Source organism: Eriocheir sinensis, chromosome 64 (assembly GCF_024679095.1).
Source record: "Eriocheir sinensis breed Jianghai 21 chromosome 64, ASM2467909v1, whole genome shotgun sequence".
NCBI lineage: Eukaryota > Metazoa > Arthropoda > Malacostraca > Decapoda > Varunidae > Eriocheir > Eriocheir sinensis.
The window spans coordinates 5,175,557-5,196,901 of record NC_066572.1 but is presented as its reverse complement, the minus strand read 5'-3'; the positions used below and the strand labels follow the sequence as shown (position 1 = coordinate 5,196,901).

The 21,345-nt window shown below is 46.9% G+C and overlaps 1 protein-coding gene across 1 annotated transcript in view; it reads left to right on the top strand.

Annotated features, from left to right (window-relative positions):
• Positions 1-3,929: 3,929 nt before the first annotated feature.
• Positions 3,930-21,345, top strand: part of LOC126987449 (ovochymase-1-like) — a 57,963-nt gene continuing 40,547 nt past the window's right edge. The window contains exons 1-3 of the mRNA XM_050844414.1: positions 3,930-3,968; positions 8,658-8,837; positions 11,244-11,287. Coding sequence (XP_050700371.1) covers positions 3,930-3,968; positions 8,658-8,837; positions 11,244-11,287 — 263 coding nt within the window. The remainder of the gene's footprint in view (positions 3,969-8,657; positions 8,838-11,243; positions 11,288-21,345) is intronic.

Below are 21,345 nucleotides of genomic sequence, written 5' to 3'. Positions count from 1 at the left end.
TTGAGAAATTCATTAGGAATGTCGTCATCCCCAGTGGATTTCCCCACCGGCAGTGCGGCTATGGCTGCGGTGAGTTCGTGTGGTAGGAAAGGCTTGGCGATAGGGTGGATGGGAGTTGGTGGGGGTAGGATAGGGGGAGGAACTGGGTCCGGGGAGCCCAGCCGTGTTTGGAAATGGAGGGCTAGGTGTTCCACTTTCTGGGCATCCCCAGCTAGTGGAACACCGTTGTGATGGAGAGGGAACATGAGAGGGGCCTGGGGCCGGACCATCTTCCTGAAGAATAGCCAAGTTTTGGTGAGTGAGGTTGAGAAATCAAGGGATGCGCAGAAGGCGGACCAGGATGCCCTTTTGGCTGACAAGATCGTGCGCTTACAGCGAGCCTCCAATTGGTGGAACCTCCGGCGCAGCTCCGGGATGGGCCTGCGACGCCAGGCATTGAATGCCCCGCGCTTGGCCCTCACCGCAGCCTCGCACTGTCGGTTCCACCAAGGAGTTCGAAGAAGACGCGGGGGCTGGGAGGAGCAGAAGGTGAAGCAATGGGACCCCACTTCCACCAGGGTGTCTGCTAGGGCCCCTACGGCTACGTCAGGAGAAGGGTTGGGAGGGAGAGGTGTGGAGGAGAGGTGGTCGAGGAAGGAGTGCCAGTTGTCAGCCCTAAGGGACCATCGTGGGCGGCCTGAAGCGGGGGGAGGTGGGATTAGTGAAGGGAAGGTAAGGGTGACAGGAAGATGGTCGCTGCCGATGTGGGGCCCGGTGGTGATGGTGGTGAGGTGCAGAGGGCCATTACCCAGACAAAGGTCGAGGGTGGATGCCCTGCCTGATGCGGGGTCAATGCGGGTGGGAAGGTCAGGAGGGGTGAGGAGGGAGAAGGAGGCACTGCCGGTGAGGAAATCCACTAGGGAGTGCCCCGAACGGTTCTGTTGAGCCGCAAGGAGGGACGGCTCCCAATGAGTGTGGTGGGCGTTAAAGTCACCCATGATGAGTGCTGGGGAGGAGAGCTGATTGAAGAGGTGGCGATATTCTAGTGTTGAGATGTCCTGACACGGGTTGTAAAGGATGAGGACGTGAAGGGGACCCGTGCCGAAGGTGACCCGAACTCCCAGGAACTCTAAGTGTCCCCCCGGGTAAGGAGTGAGGGATAATTGACAGGAGGGAAGGGGCCGCCGGACCAAAAGCAGTAAGCCTCCGCCCACAACTCCCGCTCGGCGGTCCTTCCTGTAGGGAAAGTAACCAGGGAATGACGGGGAGTAGGGGTCAGTGGGCCAGGTCTCACAGACCCCAATGAGAAGAGGAGAGATGGAGGAAAGATAAGTTTTAAATTGTGGAAGTTTATGGTAGAGGGACCTGGCATTCCAGAAAAGGAAGGGGGAGGTTGGTGGAGGGTTCAGGGTGAAAATGAACCAAAGAAGGAAATGAGGGAGGGGAGGGTTTTAGAGAAGCACTCTGAGAGGGAGTGTCCGGCAGAGAGGAGAGAGAAGAAGGTCAGGACGACAGGGGCGAGGCCACAGATGATGGAGGTGAGTGAGTGGGTTGCGGGGGGCTGTTCTGCAGTGTTTGCTGATTGAGATGGTAGGAATGGGGTGGCTTGCATGGTAGTGGGCAGCTGTGTGGTGGACAGGGATGGAGGTTGTGCTTGGTTTGTCTGCGGGGAAAGGAGTTGGGATGGGCAGCCTGGGAGAAGGGCGGGTGGGTGAGGAGGCTGGGATTGGGTGGCAGAGGTGTGTCCCGTAAGAGACATGGGGTGAAGGGCAGTTCCTTCTGGGAAGGGGGTGGTAGGAGTGTGTGCTGTGTGGGGGGTAAGGCGAATAATGTTTTGGGTTGAGGTGTGTCTGGGAGAACGTTGTTTCTTTGGGGAGTGAGCTGCGGTCTTGGAGGTGGGTGTGCGGGAGACAGGGGTTCTCTGGGTGTGGTGCTGAGCAGCTGTGGGGGTGGGATGCTGGAGCGGTGTGGAGGGAGTGGGAGGGAGGGGAGGTGTTGTGTGGGGCGGCTAGTGGCGCCAGTGTGGTGAGAGGCGGGTGCTGGCTCCAACACCCCAGGGGCAGTCTGCAGAGCGGCAGCGGGGGGGTTTTGAGGTGGTTGACCAGGGCGGAAGAATCCTGGTTTTATTTCCCGCATCCGCTGCCGGGACTCTGGCACGGACAGTTCGTCCCTGGCAAGCCTATTCTGGATGTCCTCTGCTACTGCATGAGCAGGGCAGAGTTTGGAGGTGGGGCTGTGTTCGCCCTGGCAGTATAGGCAGTAAGGATCTTTTGTACAGTCCTTGGCAACGTGGAAACCGCTGCAGGTGCGGCACCTTGCATGGCCCCTACAGGTCCCCGTTCCATGCCCGTACGCCAGGCAGTGGAAGCATTGTAGGACTGGGAGGGTGTGGGGCCGCACTGTGTAGGCTGTGCTGTCAATGGCCACATGCGATGGGAGAGGGCCTTTGAATTTGATGCGGATCGCCAGTCCTGGGGTCTTGGTGCCGTCGACGAATTTGCCGGGAAGCCGGCAAATGGCACTCGGGAGGGAGTGGGATCCTCCCAAAACAGTTAGTTTGTGGAGGATGTCTGAGTCAGTCAGGGCTGTGTCTACTGGGTAGATTCGTCCGTATGTGAATTTGTGGGCAGGGTCTGGGTCAATCACCCGGCAAAGGACGGGGCATTCCCCCAGGGAGGTCACGGACTCTGGCGTCTGGGGTAGGTTGTCGAGGTTTGCCACCTCAAAACGTACCCCATACCCCCCCCCCGTGCGTGATCCGCAGGCTCCCCTCGATTACCTTCTTTTGGAAGATGGAGCCATGCAGAGCAGTGGCCACCTTGGACGGGTGGATGAAGGAGCGGGTGTGAGTGAAGGACGACATGAATACCACTAGGGGTGGCTTGCCGGTGGGGTCAAGGTTGGTGGTGAAGGCGGGAGCAGGAGTGGGTCCAGGGCCACCTAGGGATCCCTCGGGGGGTGGTTGATGGAGGGGGTCCGTGAGGCCCTGCGGGAGGGGCTGGGTGGCGGGTAGGATGGCGTGCTCGAGGAGCGGGTTGGTGGGGTCAGGGGTGTGGTATGAGACATGATGTTTGTTTTTGTTGGTTGGTACGTCACCGTTAGGAGAGCGTGGCCGTTTGGAGGTGAGGGTGGCGGCGTCCATGTCCTCCACGGGAGGGAGCTGTTGCCGGGGTCCGGCGGGTGAGGCGACGGATGGGAGAGGTAGGGGGGTGGAGGCGGCCTCGCGGCCTCCTCCCGGGTCACACGACATCCAGGGGGTTGCCGGGAGTGTCGTGCAGGGTTTAGAGTGGTCTGGTGAAGCACAGTGGACTGGGGTCGGCGCTTAAGGCTGGCTGGGAGCAGGGACTGCTATCCAAGATGGCTGCCGAGCTCGATCTCCTTGTGTTGTCCTTCCTGACAGGAGGTCCCGAAGAACAGTACCCGACGCACCCGTTCCCTTGTTTGCTCCGGTTGAACGGGTCTTGAGGCCGCTAGGTCTTGGTCTTGACGCTGGTGGGGAGGCGGTCCATTCCCTGCTGCTGCTGCTACTTCTGCTGGTGGCATCGATCCTTCCCCTGTAACTGCTGTCTGTCCTGGTGCTGGTGTTGATGTTGGGGCAGGGGCACTCTGCTGGAGAGGGGCAGGGGCAGAAGACTCACGCCGCTCATCCACAATCATTTCGGCATCTCCTGCAGAGGGGCGAGGGAGGTGGGCAGCCTTCTCTTCCATCTTGTCAGTTCCCGGGGTTGTTGCAGAGGTGGGCTCATGCTTACCTGGACGAGAGCGTTTGGATTGGTGTCCCGTGTCGTCCTGCTGAGAGTCACCGGTAGCAGCACTCCCGTCAGACAGCAGCCCACCGTCCTCCTCCGACCTGATACATTGCATGGCTTCTGATGGGTCCGGATCCGAGCTGTTACGGACAGTGCTGGCTCTGCCCGACGAGTAGGCATCCTGTGTTGTCGCTTTCCGGGATGCGGCTTGGGCATGGCAGCAGCTGGAGCCGCCACAACGTACGTTTGCTCGGTTGGACCGCGCAGACGACAGGACATTTCAGCATATTGCTAACGTATTTCCTCCCAGGCTTTTTCCTTCTCCAGCTGTATATTGGGAGCCTGTCGTTTGGACACGACGACAGGCCTCCCCTTAATGAGAGAGAGGAGAGCCACTCTCATTTTCAGTGAAGGGTCTTACAAGGACTGGGGGGGCCTCCATCCCTTCAAAACTCGCGCTAGCGTGCAGGTGGCGTACATACGAGTACTCCGGTACCACAACAAAGGATTCGGCTAAATATGTGTTTACTTATGTGTCTATGCATTCAAGTAAATTAATAAAAAAACATCATAGAATTTATTATGGTGGCCATGTTAATAAGGAAAGGCATAGATTCCTGCATATAGAAAATGTTAAGGACGCCGATTGATTGAGTGTTACCAAATAAGAGTGTTTCACAAAAGGTTTTGATCTGGCATCACTGCTAGGAAGGAAAACATCAGTGGACGGGAATACGGCTAATAGACACTTAGATAAGCCGAGTGACAACACACACACACACACACACACACACACACACACACACACACACACACACACACACACACTTCATAAGGAACCATGGAAGATGTTTCTGACAAACGGAAATGATTTCCTCATTTCCTAGTGTGTAACAAGTTTTTTGGTGAGTGGTTCACACATCCAGCATCCAATGTCAAATTGACTAGTGCTATTAAGTATATAAACGTAAATAAATGGGTATAACAGAACGGAATACAGAAACAATTTTAATGTGGGAGACAGTGTGTGTGTGTGTGTGTGTGTGTGTGAGAGAGAGAGAGAGAGAGAGTCAAGGTCGCGGGCACGAGAACAGGTGATGTCGTTGCGCACGCAGACGCAACATTCAGCTTTGGAGTGAAATTTAGGATAGAGAGAGTAGGAGGGAACATAGTAGATATTACTGTCAGGAGCCTCCGAAACCTGCGTTTCGGTGCGGAAGAAAAGGTGAGGTTTAGAGGAGAGATGTTTTTTTCACAGAATAATAATTTATACAAAGACCGCGAATGTTGCAATCTGTGCAGCTGCATGCCGTCTTGACAGTTGCTTGGCAATATAATACCATTCTTTCTGACTGGAGAATGAGGGATGGTCGTCCCTATCCGGAAATGGATAGGGGGCCGGCAGTACTGCAACAACTACCACGGTATAACGTTGTTCACTGTTTCAGGCATTGCGCTTGCCCGTTTCATGCGGATTTGTAATCAGCTGCTGAACAAAATCTAATTATAACAAGTCTGGTCACTTTCCGCGAAAATCTCGTCGGACTCGCGCATGACGTCACGCTGTCTTCAAAGGCGGGGTCCGTTGCGTGGGACCCAATCAGTCTGCAACGAGACGAAGTCGGGTGCACAGGGTTGACGTGGACCAGGATGCCTAATAAATGTGCTGTAGGTGGCTGCACATCCAATTATAAACACAAACGTGGAAATATGATTTTTTGTTAAATAAGAATGGTATACTTGGAGTTAATAAATAAATAACAGAATGACTGAAAAGGTAGTATACAGTGGACAAAATATAAAAAAATACACGTCACCCATCTATTACTCCGTTTTCTGTCCTCGGACCATGGAGGAAGAATTGGTAGAGTCGACATCAGCCCTAAAAGGTGAATCCGCCGAACTGTCATTTTTTGGGCCGCAAGGTTGTGGACACCTGCCAAGTGGCAGGTGATGTCTGGCCAGGCTGCCAAGTGTTGTCAGGTCAGGTATTTATGAAATAGATCTACCGCAACAATAAATGTACAGTACTGAAAAACACCACCATCATAGTGAATGAGACGGGGTCTGGAGTTAACAACTAAGGTAGTGGACGTGAGCTCTCACCCGGGTATCCCTCATCTTGCGGCAGTTCGGCTGCTTCACCTCAATGAATGGGATTAGCGGGCCGTGACGACTCCACCAATTCTACCTCTATGCCTTGGACTAACCGAGGCAGTATGACGTCACCTCTTTGCCACGCCTCTCCTGCGCGTGAACAGACTTGGTATAATTAGACTTTGCTGCTGAAGTTGCAGAGACATAAACAATTCGCGTTCACGTCTGGTGAGCCGGCAATTGACCTCATCCTAGCACTTCGCTTACTGATGAATCGCCTTTATAAGTTTCCATATGGGATACTCGTAAGCTATGTAGATCTCTATAAGGCATTTAATTCAGTGCATTTCGAAGCACTCGGGAATCTCTTGCAACGCAGGATTCCCGCAAAGATCATTGTTTAATTTATTGACTTGTACTCTTGGTACTGAGAGCGCTGTGAAGTAGGGCAAAGGGCGTCTCAAGAATGTTTTCCCTCATCACGGAACTGAGGCAGGGCTGTGTCCCTAACTGCAGGCTCATGGACAGGGTATTAGGCAGAGTTTTGGATAAAGGTGTACTGCTCGCATAGAGATACTTTTGGGACTCTTATGTCTCTTGGGACCAAGGTTGAGATGTTTAGAAACTTACTTGATTAAACAACACAGTTTGTTAATGCGTATGGCAGCAACTTCGATATCATGGATTTTGATAATTTAGTATAGAGCAATAACGGGTCTCGTCAAAAGTCTTACGGTAGATTGGCGTTGCCTACGGTAGTATGAACTCGCTTAGCACTAGTATATGGCGTCGTCAATACCTTTTCAGGAGGATCTTCAAGTCACCTGTGCTCCCTTTCTTACTCCATGCTTGTGAGACATTGACACTAATAGTTGCCCGAAAAGGCGGAGTGATGCCTCTGGAAATGGGTTCATAAGTAGAGTCATGGGATTCCGCTGGAATGAATTTGTGTCAGGCCGGCGATAACTCCACGAGTGATTCGAGGCATACTCCGTGAACGCCGATTCCGGCTATACAGGCATGCAGCACGCTACCCAGAAGCCGACCCTCCTCACTGGGCTGTTTCTGTAAGAGACCGCGACCCTGAGTAGATGTGGCCAAGGGGACGCCCACAGATATCATGACTTCAGAATTCGACAGATCATGCCGTGAGGTACTCGGGATTGAAAGGGACCTGTATATAGACTTTCCAGGAAGATCCTCGGGTTCGGCGTCATAGGCTAGAGGAGAAGAGGCTCCTGGTGTATGCCCAGATTGATTGGTTGATGGATTGTATATGATTCAGCTCAAGGGCAACATAAAATAAGATACATAAAACCCAGCATTAGATTGCAGAAATATTGGAAGTACATGATATGTCTCATAACATGTATTTGATCCATTAAGCATCAAGCATACGATGGTTCCTAGAAAGAGGCGGAAAATTGTCAATAATTTAGTGTAATAAGTTTAAGCAGAGTTTCTCTCGATCTCCACATAGATGACCGTTGCTGAAAAAGTAAAGGTACATTTTTTTCATATTGTACTTCTCCTGATATATATATATATATATATATATATATATATATATATATATATATATATATATATATATATATATATATATATATATATATATATATATATATTTATATAGCGCCGGTACGCTTTCTTGAGGGGCGGTGGCTGAACGGATAGCGTGTCGCCGCCGCGTTTAGGACGACGCGTTCAATCCCGCCCAGTGCCACCAAGCTGGGATCTTTCAGCCGCCGAGTGACTTAAAACTACCCAAATGCAGTGCAGACCACCAATCAAACCGTATTCTAGATCCAGTGATTAAAGATGAGCTACGGGAGGTCAGCAAGAGCCAATGCAAGATGGCTCCACAAAAAACACTCACCAGCGCCAGAACGTGCTGGGCCGACCGTCAGGCCCCACCGGAAGAAGCCTACCGCGCAATAGGCCACAGTAAAAAAAAAAAAAAAAAAATATATATATATATATATATATATATATATATATATATATATATATATATATATATATATATATATATATATATATGGGCATCCCAAGCCCGTTAATGGCGCAGGCTAATTTTACTTATAGTGGCTGCCGTGATGTATGAATCTTTCCTGGCCCATGCTGCCCCCTGGTGCTCCTCTTGACCGACGTCGATGAAGTTAGGGCTGATTGAAGATCCAGAGAGTATGGGGTAATCTTTCGCCACTCGGCGATGACTTGAAAAATCAGCGTGTTTCGGTGGGGACTCGAACCTAGTCCACACTAGGCCCACGGGCTGACCACGCCCGCACGCTAACCACTCGGCCACCGCAAGGTGACAAGTACCAACTACCTAAAAGCTGTTATCCGTTATTTGCGATTCAGAAGCAATACTCTAGATGTCTAAATGATGAAGTGAACCAAGTAAATAAGAAGACAATTTATTTATTGGCAGTAAAAAAAAAAAAAAATGTTTGAACGAAAAAGACATCAATAATGAGCAGTCAAAGTTTTCAAAACAGTACAAGGAAAAATTGCAAACCTTTATTGAGATGGAAATGAGGGAGATGATATTCATTAAATACTGAGTAAATAGTTAAACGAACGGCAACGTTTAGCTTATCGAAAAGTTTGGAAGAGGCTTTGGTTCTTGCGAAAACTGATGATCAGTGATTGAAAATGTTCTCTAAAATAATTATACAACTAAAAAGTATTTCCTTCAAAATGCTCCCCATGTACAAGAATATCATTTCACTGACTCAGTATTCATTGGTTCGGTACTTTAGTCATTTAAGTGGCACTTAAAAAAAAACTCCTTTTTCGCCTCTGACCTTTCAAGATTCTTTTCAGAGGATTTGGCGTCTAAATGTCAAGGGAGTAAGAGACCCAAAGAGCACCTGTGTATATAAGGACCCTGTCTGGGATGCCTCGACACACCTCCATCATCTGTTCGAGGTCTCGCACACGGAAGAAACGCTGCATAACGTCACCATGCGCTGTCTCTTGCTGTCTCTGGCGGTCATCCTCTCGGTAAGTTACCAAATTACCTTCCTGTTACTGGCACAAAACAAAGCCCGCCATACACTAAAAACACGCTTTCATAACTAGGAAACTTTTGATACTGTTCGATGGTCATGGGGGAGTAGAAGTCTTGTAATTTAAGGTTACGCCTCTCTGGATTCCTCGCAGCAGTCTCTTTATTTTCTTTTCCTGATCGCTTCAACCGCTCCTACCATTTAACACCCATGAAAAAGTTTTTATTTATTTATTTATTTATTTATTTATTTATTTATTTTTTTTACGTCTTGGACTATTGCGCCGGTAGGCTTCTTCCCGGTGGATCCTGATGGTCGGCCCAAGGCTTCTTCCAGGTGGGGCCTGATGGTCAGCCCAGCCCGTTCTGGCGCAGGCGAGTGTTTATAGTGGCGCCATCTTGCATTAGCTCATGCTGCCCCCCCGGAGCTCATCTTTAATCCTAGAATCTAGAGTCCGGGTTGATAGGTGGTCTTCTGGACAGCATGTGGGTAGTTTTAAGCCACTCGGCGGCGGCTGAAAAATCCCAGCTTGGTGGCACCGGTCGGGGATTGAACGCGGGGCCGTCTCGCAATCTGTTCAGCCACCGCCTCCCCAAACATTGGTAGTAGTGATGCTGTGCGAGTGAGATTTCTTGCTGTTAAGATGGTCGTATGAGAGGGCCATAACGGCCTGGGCGTTAGTTGTCACCTGGAGATATAGTCTCACTCAAGTGGTAAACTTTCACACCTTTGTTAAAATACAATCACCAAAGTGGCAGTGGTTACTTCTTGGAAAGAGCGCAACACACTCTCATTCAGGAATGTATACATGGAGGGGGGATGCTGCAAACCATCTCATTAATACTAAAGAAAAGTCCATCAAATATTATAAGGACAAGCCTTTTGCTTTCATAACGGAATAAAAGGCACGTGATACACACACCAGTACCAAAAGTTGTTTATAAATTATATAAGAGAACAAAATACTGGAATAGGAGTTCACAGAGGAAGGGGACCAGAAATGTCATCAGGTCAAGCCTCACACCTGGTGGCAACTCAAGGGGTTTCGTAACAGGTCTTCTGATTCTCTCTTTTATTTACCTCTGCAAATTCTGTGGTCTTCCCTCTGATTTACATTCTATGGAAAACCTTTTTTCTCTAAACCTCATTTTACTTCATACTAAAATATGTGTCTCAGGCTCCTGACAGTATCCGACATAGTGTTTATGCTTTACCTAATTTTCTGTCCAAAGCTGAATGCTGCATCTATGTACACGACGGAATTACTTGCTTCCGTGCCCAATATGTCAATTCTTTGAACAATTTTCACACTCAAGCTAAGATGTAATTGTCATTCTAGCAGTAAGTATGGTTGTGCTCTTCATTATTCACTAAATTCAAAATTCAATAATATTTTGAATTAAAAAAACGAGCACATCTTAACTCACTCTCACTTCATTGAAATCTCAGGAGATTTCAATGATCAACATCTTTTTTTAACTCTACCGTATCTGCTAATCCTTCCTCTCTTTAGTATATATAAAGGTATTAACTCAACCCCCTACACGTACCGTACAATGTTCAATGTACAATGTTCAGATTTGTCACTACATAATACACTCTCCATAATTTACTAGATATGAATTTGTCAGTTGTGCACACTGTTAACAAGTTTTTAATTCGCGGACGAAAATGTCTCTTTACATTTCGTTCAAATTTAGTCAAGGACAGCTAAAGTTGTTGACAACGCTATTATGCATTTGAATAAATGTTGTATTCATTCCTGCAACGTCCTCGCTAAGAAAATACGAAGAAAACATTGATAACGTGCACAAATATTCTGATATGGTCTAAAAATATGTAATGATACCACCATTTAACTCACAAGGTGCCACCGTTGTCTTGGTAATCGAGGGACTCGCTGTGGAAGTGACTAGTAGCTAGTTGGACTATTACGTCAATGGGTTATGGCGTCACATACGTCACAGACCCTCAGTGCACATGCGCAGAGCCGCGCCAACGAATAGAGGGGAGGGTTAGCCCAAGAGTCCCGATTTCCTGTCCAACACCCATCAACCTTAAACCCTTCAACAACCCGAACTTGCTCAAACTGCACTAAAGGGTCCTCATGCAGCACTGCCAGCTCTGGGGCTGTCCGGGAAGCATAGCGTCCGGGAGTCCATAACTTTACCAGAGCTTTGACAATAACTTTGGAGCTCTTACCGTCCGTTGTTTATTCGCAGCGCTACACACACACACACACACACACACACACACATATGTATTTTAAAAATCATTGTACTAGACAAATGGGCTCCTCTCGTCTGTTTTGCGGTTACCAGTGTTCTTAACATCACCTTTGTCGCTTCGAACTTATATTACTGACTAGAGGGCCATATGTAACACTCTTGTATATTTGCAGTGTATATGTGGAGGCTGCCTCTCCGAAGACGTTTCTGTGGTTAGGTAAGTCCCCATGTTTTCACCAATGACGCATATCCCATGGTCTCATTACTGTATCATTCATAAACAAGCCACTCGGCCTTCCACAAAAGAAAACGTATTAACGACTGTTACTGTTCCAGGGAGCTCGGAGGTCACATCCAGCCTAAAGAGGGTGAGTTCCGCGCACCACACCTGTCTTGGGGCAAGGGAGGTCACATCCAGCCTAAAGAGGGTGAGTTCCGCGCACCACACCTGTCTTGGGGCAAGGGAGGTCACGTCCAGCCTAAAGAGGGTGAGTTCCGCGCACCACACCTGTCTTGGGCCAAGGGAGGTCACATACACCCTAAAGAGGGTGAGTTCCGCTCACCACACCTGTCTTGGGCCAAGGGAGGTCACATCCAGCCTAAAGAGGGTGAGTTCCGCTCACCACACCTGTCTTGGGGCAAGGGAGGTCACATCCAGCCTAAAGAGGGTGAGTTCCGCTCACCACACCTGTCTTGGGGCAAGGGAGGTCACATACACCCTAAAGAGGGTGAGTTCCGCTCACCACACCTGTCTTGGGGCAAGGGAGGTCACATACACCCTAAAGAGGGTGAGTTCCGCTCACCACACCTGTCTTGGGGCAAGGGAGGTCACATACACCCTAAAGAGGGTGAGTTCCGCTCACCACACGTGTCTTGGGACAAGGGAGGTCACATACACCCTAAAGAGGGTGAGTTCCGCACACCACACCTGTCTTGGGGCAAGGGAGGTCACATACACCCTAAAGAGGGTGAGTTCCGCTCGGTGTCTTCCTACTTCAACGATCATCCGTGTGTTCTGGTGTGCCATTGCAAGCAATGTGCATATAAATACCAGTGTGTATCAATTATGGGCCTTAACACAGTTATTTTTTTGTTACCGCAAAAAATCTTCTTTTAATCCATCTTCCTTTAATAGAAATCTATATGTATATGTTACAAGGAAGTGTGGCGTTTTGGGGAATCAGTTTTGTAACGTTTCCATACGGCGCCCTTTCTGCAGATGGTCTTCCATGCGGGGATTACACGATGTCTGCCGGAAATGTCGCAGTCATCAAGTCAAAGAACTACCCCAGCAACTACCCCAACAGACATAACTGCTATTGGACGTTCGAGGTAAGTTTTGCAAACATCTTGGTGGGGTTTATAGAGAAATTTCAAAGTTTGAGTAATTTTTTACTTATCCCTCCCGAATATTAAAAAAAGACTATTATAAATACATTTAACGTTGATACGGTGCATGGAAGAAATACATATAAAGTGTATTCCGTTCTCCATCCGCAGACCACTGACGATTCCACGTTGTCTTTTCTTGTCAAGATTTCAAATTGAGGCGATCTTCGCAATGCAGGAGACTTCTTACACATTACGGACTTCGCTTCAACAAACGAAAAGTAACGTGTAATTGGATCATAATTTTTTTTTCCCGCCTGTACCGCCGGTAGGCTTTCTTGATGGGACCTGGTGGTCTGCTTCAGCCCGTTAGGTGCAGGCAAGGGCTTATAGTGGCGCTATGTTGCTTGGTCCACGCTTTTTCCCGGAGCTCATATTTCATTCTTTTTAGAGATAAACTGGAGTCCGAGTTGCTAGTTGGTCTTCAGGGCAGCATGTGGGTGGCCACTCGACGATGAGTGAAAACTGTTAACTTGTAGCGTCTGGCGGGATTCGATCCTAGGTCCTCCTAGACACAGCGCCTTTATTTACGCTGACCACTCTGCTGCCACCTCTGTACTTATTGTTGTAGGGAACATTGCTTGCTATATTGCAATGAATGTCAACAAAATTCCAAATATCAAAACAAACAGATGGAAAAAATAGATCTATTGGGCTGGCCCATCTCTGTCGATAGAAAAGTATGGCTGATATTCAGAACGTAATCAATTTGTGTGATCTGTCATTCAGATACTGTGGCAGTGAAGTCGATTCTTTAAGTGGCATGGAAGGCTACGTTCAAATCCGATTCAAGACCAATAGGCGAGGGACTGAAAGAGGCTTCTCGTGCACAATAACAGCGTCATGTAAGTACTCTTTCATCATACTGTATACAAGAATAGGCAGGGATATAAGGATAATCCAAAAGGCCAGCCGGCCAACACATGGCAGATCATGTGGGCTGGATATTCACAAACTTCTCTCCACATTCATAAATATGTCTAACTTCAATTTCTAACTTTCAACCGTGTCTATCAACTACATAATCTGCTAGTTTATTGTACATAACCAGCAGACTGTTCGTGAAGTGATTTTGTCCCTTCCTGAACCTAAAATCATCAAATCTATACTCCTTAGTGAGTGTTGTTTCATATCATGTGTTCGTAGTATGTTGAATATCGTTGTGTACGTAGACGCAACACTCTGCTTTGGATTGATATATATGATGTAACGGTGTAATGATAAGGATAGTAGAGGAGAACAGAGTAGAGATTACTGTTAGGATAGCTGTGGGAGTAAAGAAGGTGTTCCACAGGAAGGAGTTTAGCGCAAAGGCCGCGAATATTGCAGAAGGGGATGAAGAGAAAGTTGAAAGAGTTATCAGGACACCTGCGATCTACGTCGAAAAGGGAGACCGATTTAGCTACGTTTCTGCTCCCTCGTAGATGGGGGTAGTATTTTATGAGCCATGATAAATATTCAATTTAGATCATTTGGGGGGAAAAGTGTGTTGCGTGTGTGTAGTGTGGTGCGGAATGTAGGAGAATTTGCCTTTAGAGAGCATGCCGAACTACTCCCCGGTGTTGACAACAGGGAAACGGGAGGTAAGGACACAGGAGGCTCTTTGATAGGCTTACAGCACCCCCTCACCTCCCGTGTATACGTCACTGGAAGTGGCTTACGCCCGATTCGGCAACTGTCTAATTATGTGCTTCCCTGCTGGGCTGGGATTGGAACCCAGAGCAGCAGATGCATGCTAACCACTGTACCACTGAGGCTCAAGGAAGGTAACAATTTATCCTTCCTTTCAAGGTGTTTCTCGAATCGTGTGGCAAGGAGTGTTATGCGTCTAAACCAAAGACTACCAATAAATAAACGATGGAGAGAGAGAGAGAGAGAGAGAGAGAGAGAGAGAGAGAGAGAGAGAGAGAGAGCCGCGGGGAAGTGTATTTATATCAATTTCTTCACAGGTTTGAGACATTGTAGTTCTTCAGATGGCGGTGTGATTGACTATAGGGCGACTTTTGCTTCTTTTCAGTTTGGTTTCAGTTAGTATTCGTTTTCTTTTGAACACAATTTTCATCTTACCCTCTCAAGTGCCGTTTATTTCATTCAGCAGCTGACACAGAAGTAACGAACGAAGGCAACACTAGCACCGAGGCAAGTTCCCAAACCACCACCGAGACAAGTTCCAGTCCGTGCAGTGAGTATGCTGTGTGTCTGTATTCCCATGTGTTGAGGAATGAGGACGCATGAGGACAGGCGTTAGAGGCCCGATTACATTTTGTTCTGTCATGAAACGATATAAATACAGATTTCGCGTCCCCAATCCTGTGGCAATATTGGTTGGCAGGTGATGCATGGGAGTCGCGTGTGTATGTTCTAGAACACTAAACATTAGTAGCCAGGTACAAGGCGGTGGTGAGTATCGCCTGAAGGTCACTGGACGGGCTAAGTTCGCCTATGTGCCGTGCGGCATGTGTCGTGACATATGCACATAATACATTATTTTGGGACCTACACTTTTTAAGGCTGTGAGCCATGCATAATTGGACATTCTTTGCAGGATCATACAGCGCCATAATTGAGATGCCAAAGTGACGAGTGTTCTTTGAGACAGTTATGTGTGACACCTTTCATAACTCTGCCTTGTGTGCTGGATTATACCAATGTTCGGGTACCGCTCTTCAGTCCGGGCATTTTGTTTTAACATTCAAGTACAGTATTCAAGACAGCTGCTAAACTTTCTCTCCCTATCCTGCACTAACTACGGCCGTTTTGCACTTCCGCAGATTGTGGCAAGCGCAACACTGTTTCACGAATTGTGGGCGGCGAAACAACAACCACACACGAGTACCCGTGGCAGGTAGCGCTCGTCTCAAAGTCTGGGAGCAGACCCTACTGCGGCGGCTCGGTTATCTCCGCACAGTGGATTCTGACCGCAGCGCATTGTGTTGACGGGTAACTAACCGCATATGTACTTGCATGAAGCAATGATCCAAGAGGAAAACGTTTAAAAATCATTAGATATGTGTTTGCAGTGCAGAATGCTACTCGATAGAGTTGGTTTCTTGTATGTGTTTTTAATTAATGCTATTGGCATTCCGAAGCTCTTGGCACAAAGTATTGCATCTAGCCTGACCTCATCCTCTACTGAACTAGTCTGGATACTGAAACATTCCCTTTCAGGAACACCGCCTCAGGTTCAGATGTAGTCGTTGGGGAACATGACTGGTCCACATCCGGGGAGACTTCGGCCACGAAGAGGCTGAGCATCGCTCAGGTTGTATTCCATGTCATTCTGTTTCTGATGAGTAACACGCAGGGCACCAAGGTCCATGCAAGGTTGATAAGCGTTAAATGGGAGGAAACGGAAACAACTCATTTTACTTTTTTATTTATTTTTTTACATTCCGCTTATGGCGTTGGTAATCTTTCTTGGCGGGGCCTGATGGTCGCCCCTAGCCTGATATGGCGCAAGCGAGTGTTTATGGTGGCGCCATCCTGCCTTTTAATGTTATTCCCTTCAGCCTTCCTCTGTGTCACTGGCTCCTCACACGGGTTGTGGCGTTGAGCCTGGTGCCGCTGAGTGCTTGTGCTGGGAACCGAGCATGTACTTGTTTCACAGATGAGTCTGTTGCTGTACAATCTAAAATATGGAGAGGAAGCTTGTGCCCGTGCCGCACAGTGCATGTAAAGTGTGAGTGATCGAATCTCAGAGTAGGCGTGGCAGGCTTGGCGTCTGCGTGTGTTATTATGGTGTGATTGGTGTTTATGGATTTGTGTGTCGTAAGTACGTTATGTCTGTGCAACGTGTGTGTGTGTGTGTGTGTGTGTGTGTGTGTGTGTGTTTGAGCATCAATCTCGATATGATTTTCTTTGTGATATTCTTCATCACTGAACGGCTGTGTACTTGTCTGTGTATGTGAAGATCACGTTCATTTGCCGTTTTACATGTGTTGTTGCAGTGCGTTTAGGAACAGTTGCCTAAGAGACCTCGCCGTGTTTGTGTTCATGCGTTGCAATCTGTTAGTGTGTATGCGTGTGTAGGGTCCCGGCACCAAGTGAGCGGAGGCCAGCAGGTGTGGCGGATGAGTACAGTACACTTCCGCAGCCGAAGGGCAGTAGAACCTTTCACCCGTTGTCTTTCCACACTCAAATGGTATAGTTTTATCTTACAAGTTTAACTCGGTGAAAATATTGACCGAATATTGATTTTACATATCATACAACTTCTTTAAAAGAATGATTTCAACTAATAGCGCATTCATCTATTGCTAGTTGCCAGACAGCAAGTCAAATTAATTACATGTCAGTAGTTTTAACATTAAATGAATATTTTCATCCCCAACGAAGCAACGCTACCCTCTTCTATTTATAAACAAATGTTCTGAGTAGCTATTTTAAAAATGTATTGCTTGTGAATCACATTAAAAGGGAACACTCTACAGAGGGTTGTCAACAAGAGTTACTGAAATCTGTGCCTTCACTCGTGTCCGCAACTGTACTTAAGGTGGTCGTGAATACAGCCGTTGTGTCCGCAACTGTACTTAAGGTGGTCGTGAATACAGCCGAGACAGGATTATTTTTGTACAAGAAAGGAAACAGCTGAAGAGCAAGAAAAAGAAAACAACAATGAAGAAAAGCCTGCAAATCACTACTCCTATGAAAAAAGAGTCAAGGGGAGTGGCTATGACGTTAGAAACCTCAGCGTTTTCTGATTCTCAGATATTGTTGATTTTATATGCAGGAGGCGGGCCTGGCGAAGTGAATGAAGAAATCGCACTCCAGCAAATGTCCAGGAGGCTGAAATCACCTGTGATGTAAATGTGTCTGATTTTTTTTTTTCTTTTTTTTTACGTCGCTGCCTGTTGCGCCGTATAGCATCTTCCAGGGGGGGGATGGGTCGGCCCAGCGTTCTCTTCTTGGCGGTGGTTTTTATGGGCCCAGCCGCTTCTTGCATTGGCTGCCCGCCCCGGAACTCGTTCTTGATTTGCTCGGACTCCTCCCCCCGGGTCGTTTGGGTGGATTTTGGACGGCTTGTGGGTAGGGTTGGTTGTGACTGATGGGTGAAAAAAAAAGTAGTGGGTAGGGTGGGGATTCGAACCGGCGGTGAAAAAAAGTCCGGTGGGGCGCCCACGCTGGCCACCCACTACCCTCCACACTACCCCCTATCTATTGTGAAAGACACTTGTGGAAATCGTGTAAGAAGTCTGTATATATAAGTAGGTCGCATGTGACAAGCGGCTGGAAGATATTTACATTTGAAGACGTGAAACTATATCATGAGGATTTCACAACGTCTGTAGAGGGCACGTTAGTGCTTAGCACAATATGAGCACAATATGAGCACACTATACAGTTAGTTCCTATGAGCGTCTCTGTAACCTGTCAGCCTACCAATCAGTGTCACTGTCTTCCCTTAGCGCCATTCCAGCATCCTTACCCGTAGTATACGAGTTTGCACACTTACTGTAACGAAAGGCATATAATTTCTTTTCCATTCCCAGGTCATTCGGCACCCCAGTTACAGCTCCTCGACATACGACAATGACATAGCACTGCTGAAGCTGGCTCAACCTCTCACCTTCCAAAATGACAACAAGGTCGCCCCGGTGTGCCTTCCAACACCTGGCGAACTCTACGAGGCCGTGGACGCCACCATCACCGGCTGGGGCACGCTCGCGTCAGGCAAGTCACTGTGAAGCCTAAAGATAAATGTTTAGGGAAGAAAACATTAAACGGGATATATAGATATATATATATATATATATATATATATATATATATATATATATATATATATATATATATATATATATATATATATATAGTGTGTGTGTGTGTTGATCCTTACAAAGAAGAAAAAGATATGCTAGGGCACTGGTGATAAATTATTATTTATTTAAAAATATATTAAACATTTCCTCAGAATGTGTAGTATACTTTCATCACTAGGTCAACATACTATGGTTTGCCGCTCATCACTTTAGCTACCCTTACTTTGTAACCAGGAGGATCACAGCCGAACAAGCTTAACGAAGTGACGGTACCCACCATGACCAACGCAGCGTGCAAGGCAACGGGCTACGATAACAACGAAATCACCGCAAATATGATCTGCGCTGGACTGTCTCAGGGAGGAAAAGACTCTTGCCAGGTACGTCCTTACACTAATCAACATGCATGGCCACTAAGTCACAGAAGGTGGCTCATGTTCTGTCTTTCGTTAAACTTATTGAAATGTCAATAAACGGGGTACGTCGACCTTATAAACGAATTTATGTTTCTATAGAGGTTGTTGACCATGTCTAAGCCAGCGTAAAGTAACTTGGTGTGCAGCGTTCTGGCAATGCGTGGCACATAAGATATATCAACGCTTTACGCCGGCACTCATTTGTCGCCTCAACCATTACACGAGGACTCTGGGTCAGCGCCACTCGGGGTCGAACCCGTCTGTGCAGATAAACAGCTGAGCATTCTAATCACTTCGCCAGTAAGGTGCAGCAGGGGGTGACTTTAATTCCAGGGAGATTCTGGCGGCCCTATGGTGGCAGGCTCAGGCAACATGCAGCAAATCGGGATTGTGTCCTGGGGATACGGCTGTGCCGCTGCAGGGTATCCCGGCGTCTACACCAGAGTCAGCAGTGAGTAGCTACTTCATCACGTTCTACCTTACTGCTGTTTCTCACTTTAACACGCTCTTTCTATACTGTTGATAAGAAGGAATGATATATTTTTGACTGATTGTGCAGAACATAACGAATAACTCAAAACGTTACCCCCCACACAGACTATGTTTCGTGGATCCAAAGCAACACGGCTGGATCTCAAACCTGCCGATCCGCGTGAACACCTCCGCTTTAGGGTCTGCTGCCTGATGTCTCGCCGCGGTTATTACTGTAATGCATCACTGGTGTACTTGCAACACATGTATCCTGTAATACATCACTGGTGTACTTCTAACACATGTATCCTGTAATGCATCACTGGTGTACTTGCAATACATGTATCCTGTAATGCATCACTGGTGTACTTGCACTACATGTATCCTGTAATGCATCAATGGTGTACTTCTAACACATGTATCCTGTAATGCATCACTGGTGTACTTGCAATACATGTATCCTGTAATGCATCACTGGTGTACTTGCAATACATGTATCCTGTAATGCATCACTGGTGTACTTGCAATACATGTATCCTGTAATGCATCACTGGTGTACTTGCAACACATGTATCCTGTAATGCATCACTGGTGTACTTGCAACACATGTATCCTGTAATGTATCACTGGTGTACTTGCAACACATGTATCCTGTAATGCATCGCTAATGTTCTTCCAATAAACGCATCATGTTATGTCCTGTATCAATACCTAAAATGCCAAGTATTTATTTCCATATGTTATATTTTACTCTATGTGGTATTATAGTTCCTCCGGTTCAGGTATTAATTAGAAGAAATACAAACTTTTTTTCTCTATCCTTTATGCTTTAAGGGAAGCGTCACACCATTTCTTAATTACCAGTGTATTGTCATGTTTATATTTATGTTAGGAATATGTTTATACTTAAATAATCTTCTCTCGTTTTCAAATCCATAACTCGATTTATAACTGAAAAGAAAAGTGACTTTTTTTATGAAAATATAACTCGTAACTCTCTGATCTAATAACTTAGTGATGGAAAAATTACCAAATATGCATTATAGAATGTCCAAACGATTGGTCGTTTGAGAATTTTTAATTTCATTCTTCTTTGGTGTTAGGATTTTTTTTCTTTATTTTGGTTTTCGTGACGGTTTTTGTTAATTGCATTAATTTATCCAAAATTGAAAGAAGTTGAACGATCAAAAAATCATATTCTTCTTCTTTCCAATGATATATTTTGCATTCAATTCAGTAAAATAGTGGCGAAGTAATGTTTGGAAAAAAATGTTTTCAGATATCGAGGCTCACATACACACGCACACGGCCCGGTGCGCTTGAGGGGTTGCCGGTTTGTTTGATTTCTCTCGCAGCTGGCGTCACACAGGGCAATTTCAGCCCAACATGTTGGTCGTTTTTGTTGGCTGTTGGGCAAAACGAACAACAATCAACAAGATCTGGCGGGTCGAGAAGAATGGACAACAGATGTGACGTCAGACTGGCGGGGAGGAAAAGGGGCCAAATGACATTCGTGCTATAAGCTGTAAATGTAAATTGAAAATCAATCATCGTACATATTTACTCCAATTGTAAACGCTAAAACTTCAAAAACCGACGTACATGTGCGAGTATGCGTTTGTGATTTATTTGTCCACTGTGTAAAGTTATTTATAACACTCAACTGACTGTATGGTGCGTCACCGCCGCCCGGCCCCGGGGCCATGGGGTTGCCAGACTGGGCGAAAAGTAGCGGATTGGGCGACTTGTGAAGGCTATACGCTACTTAACTTTTTAATCCACTACTTGCTACTTAAATCTTGAGTAATTCTGAAATGTATTGGGCTACTTAATGTTGGAATCCGCTAGTTTTTGATGTGTGAATAGACTACTTATGTGTGAGTAGGCTACCTATCGTGAAAAGAATCTGGCAACCCCGGGGGCGGGGCCCCCGCCCCGGCACCGCCCGGGGTGAAGTCTGTGCCTGGCGCGAGGTATAAACAAAGTTTAACAAACTAGCCATGGACGCCCCCAATGCCTCTTATGGCGTTTCTGTAGTCGTAGCACATGCTTCATTATGTACAATGCAGCAGCACAATCTTCTAAATCCTCAGTATCCTTCCGATTCATGGTAAAGTGGCTGATGATGATGCTGGCGTGGTGTTTGTTGTTGTTGTTGTTTCAGACCATGATGACCAGGGTGGATTGGTTTAAACCATGTTTTTTTTTTTTTTGTTGTTTTTTAATAAACCCAACGTTTT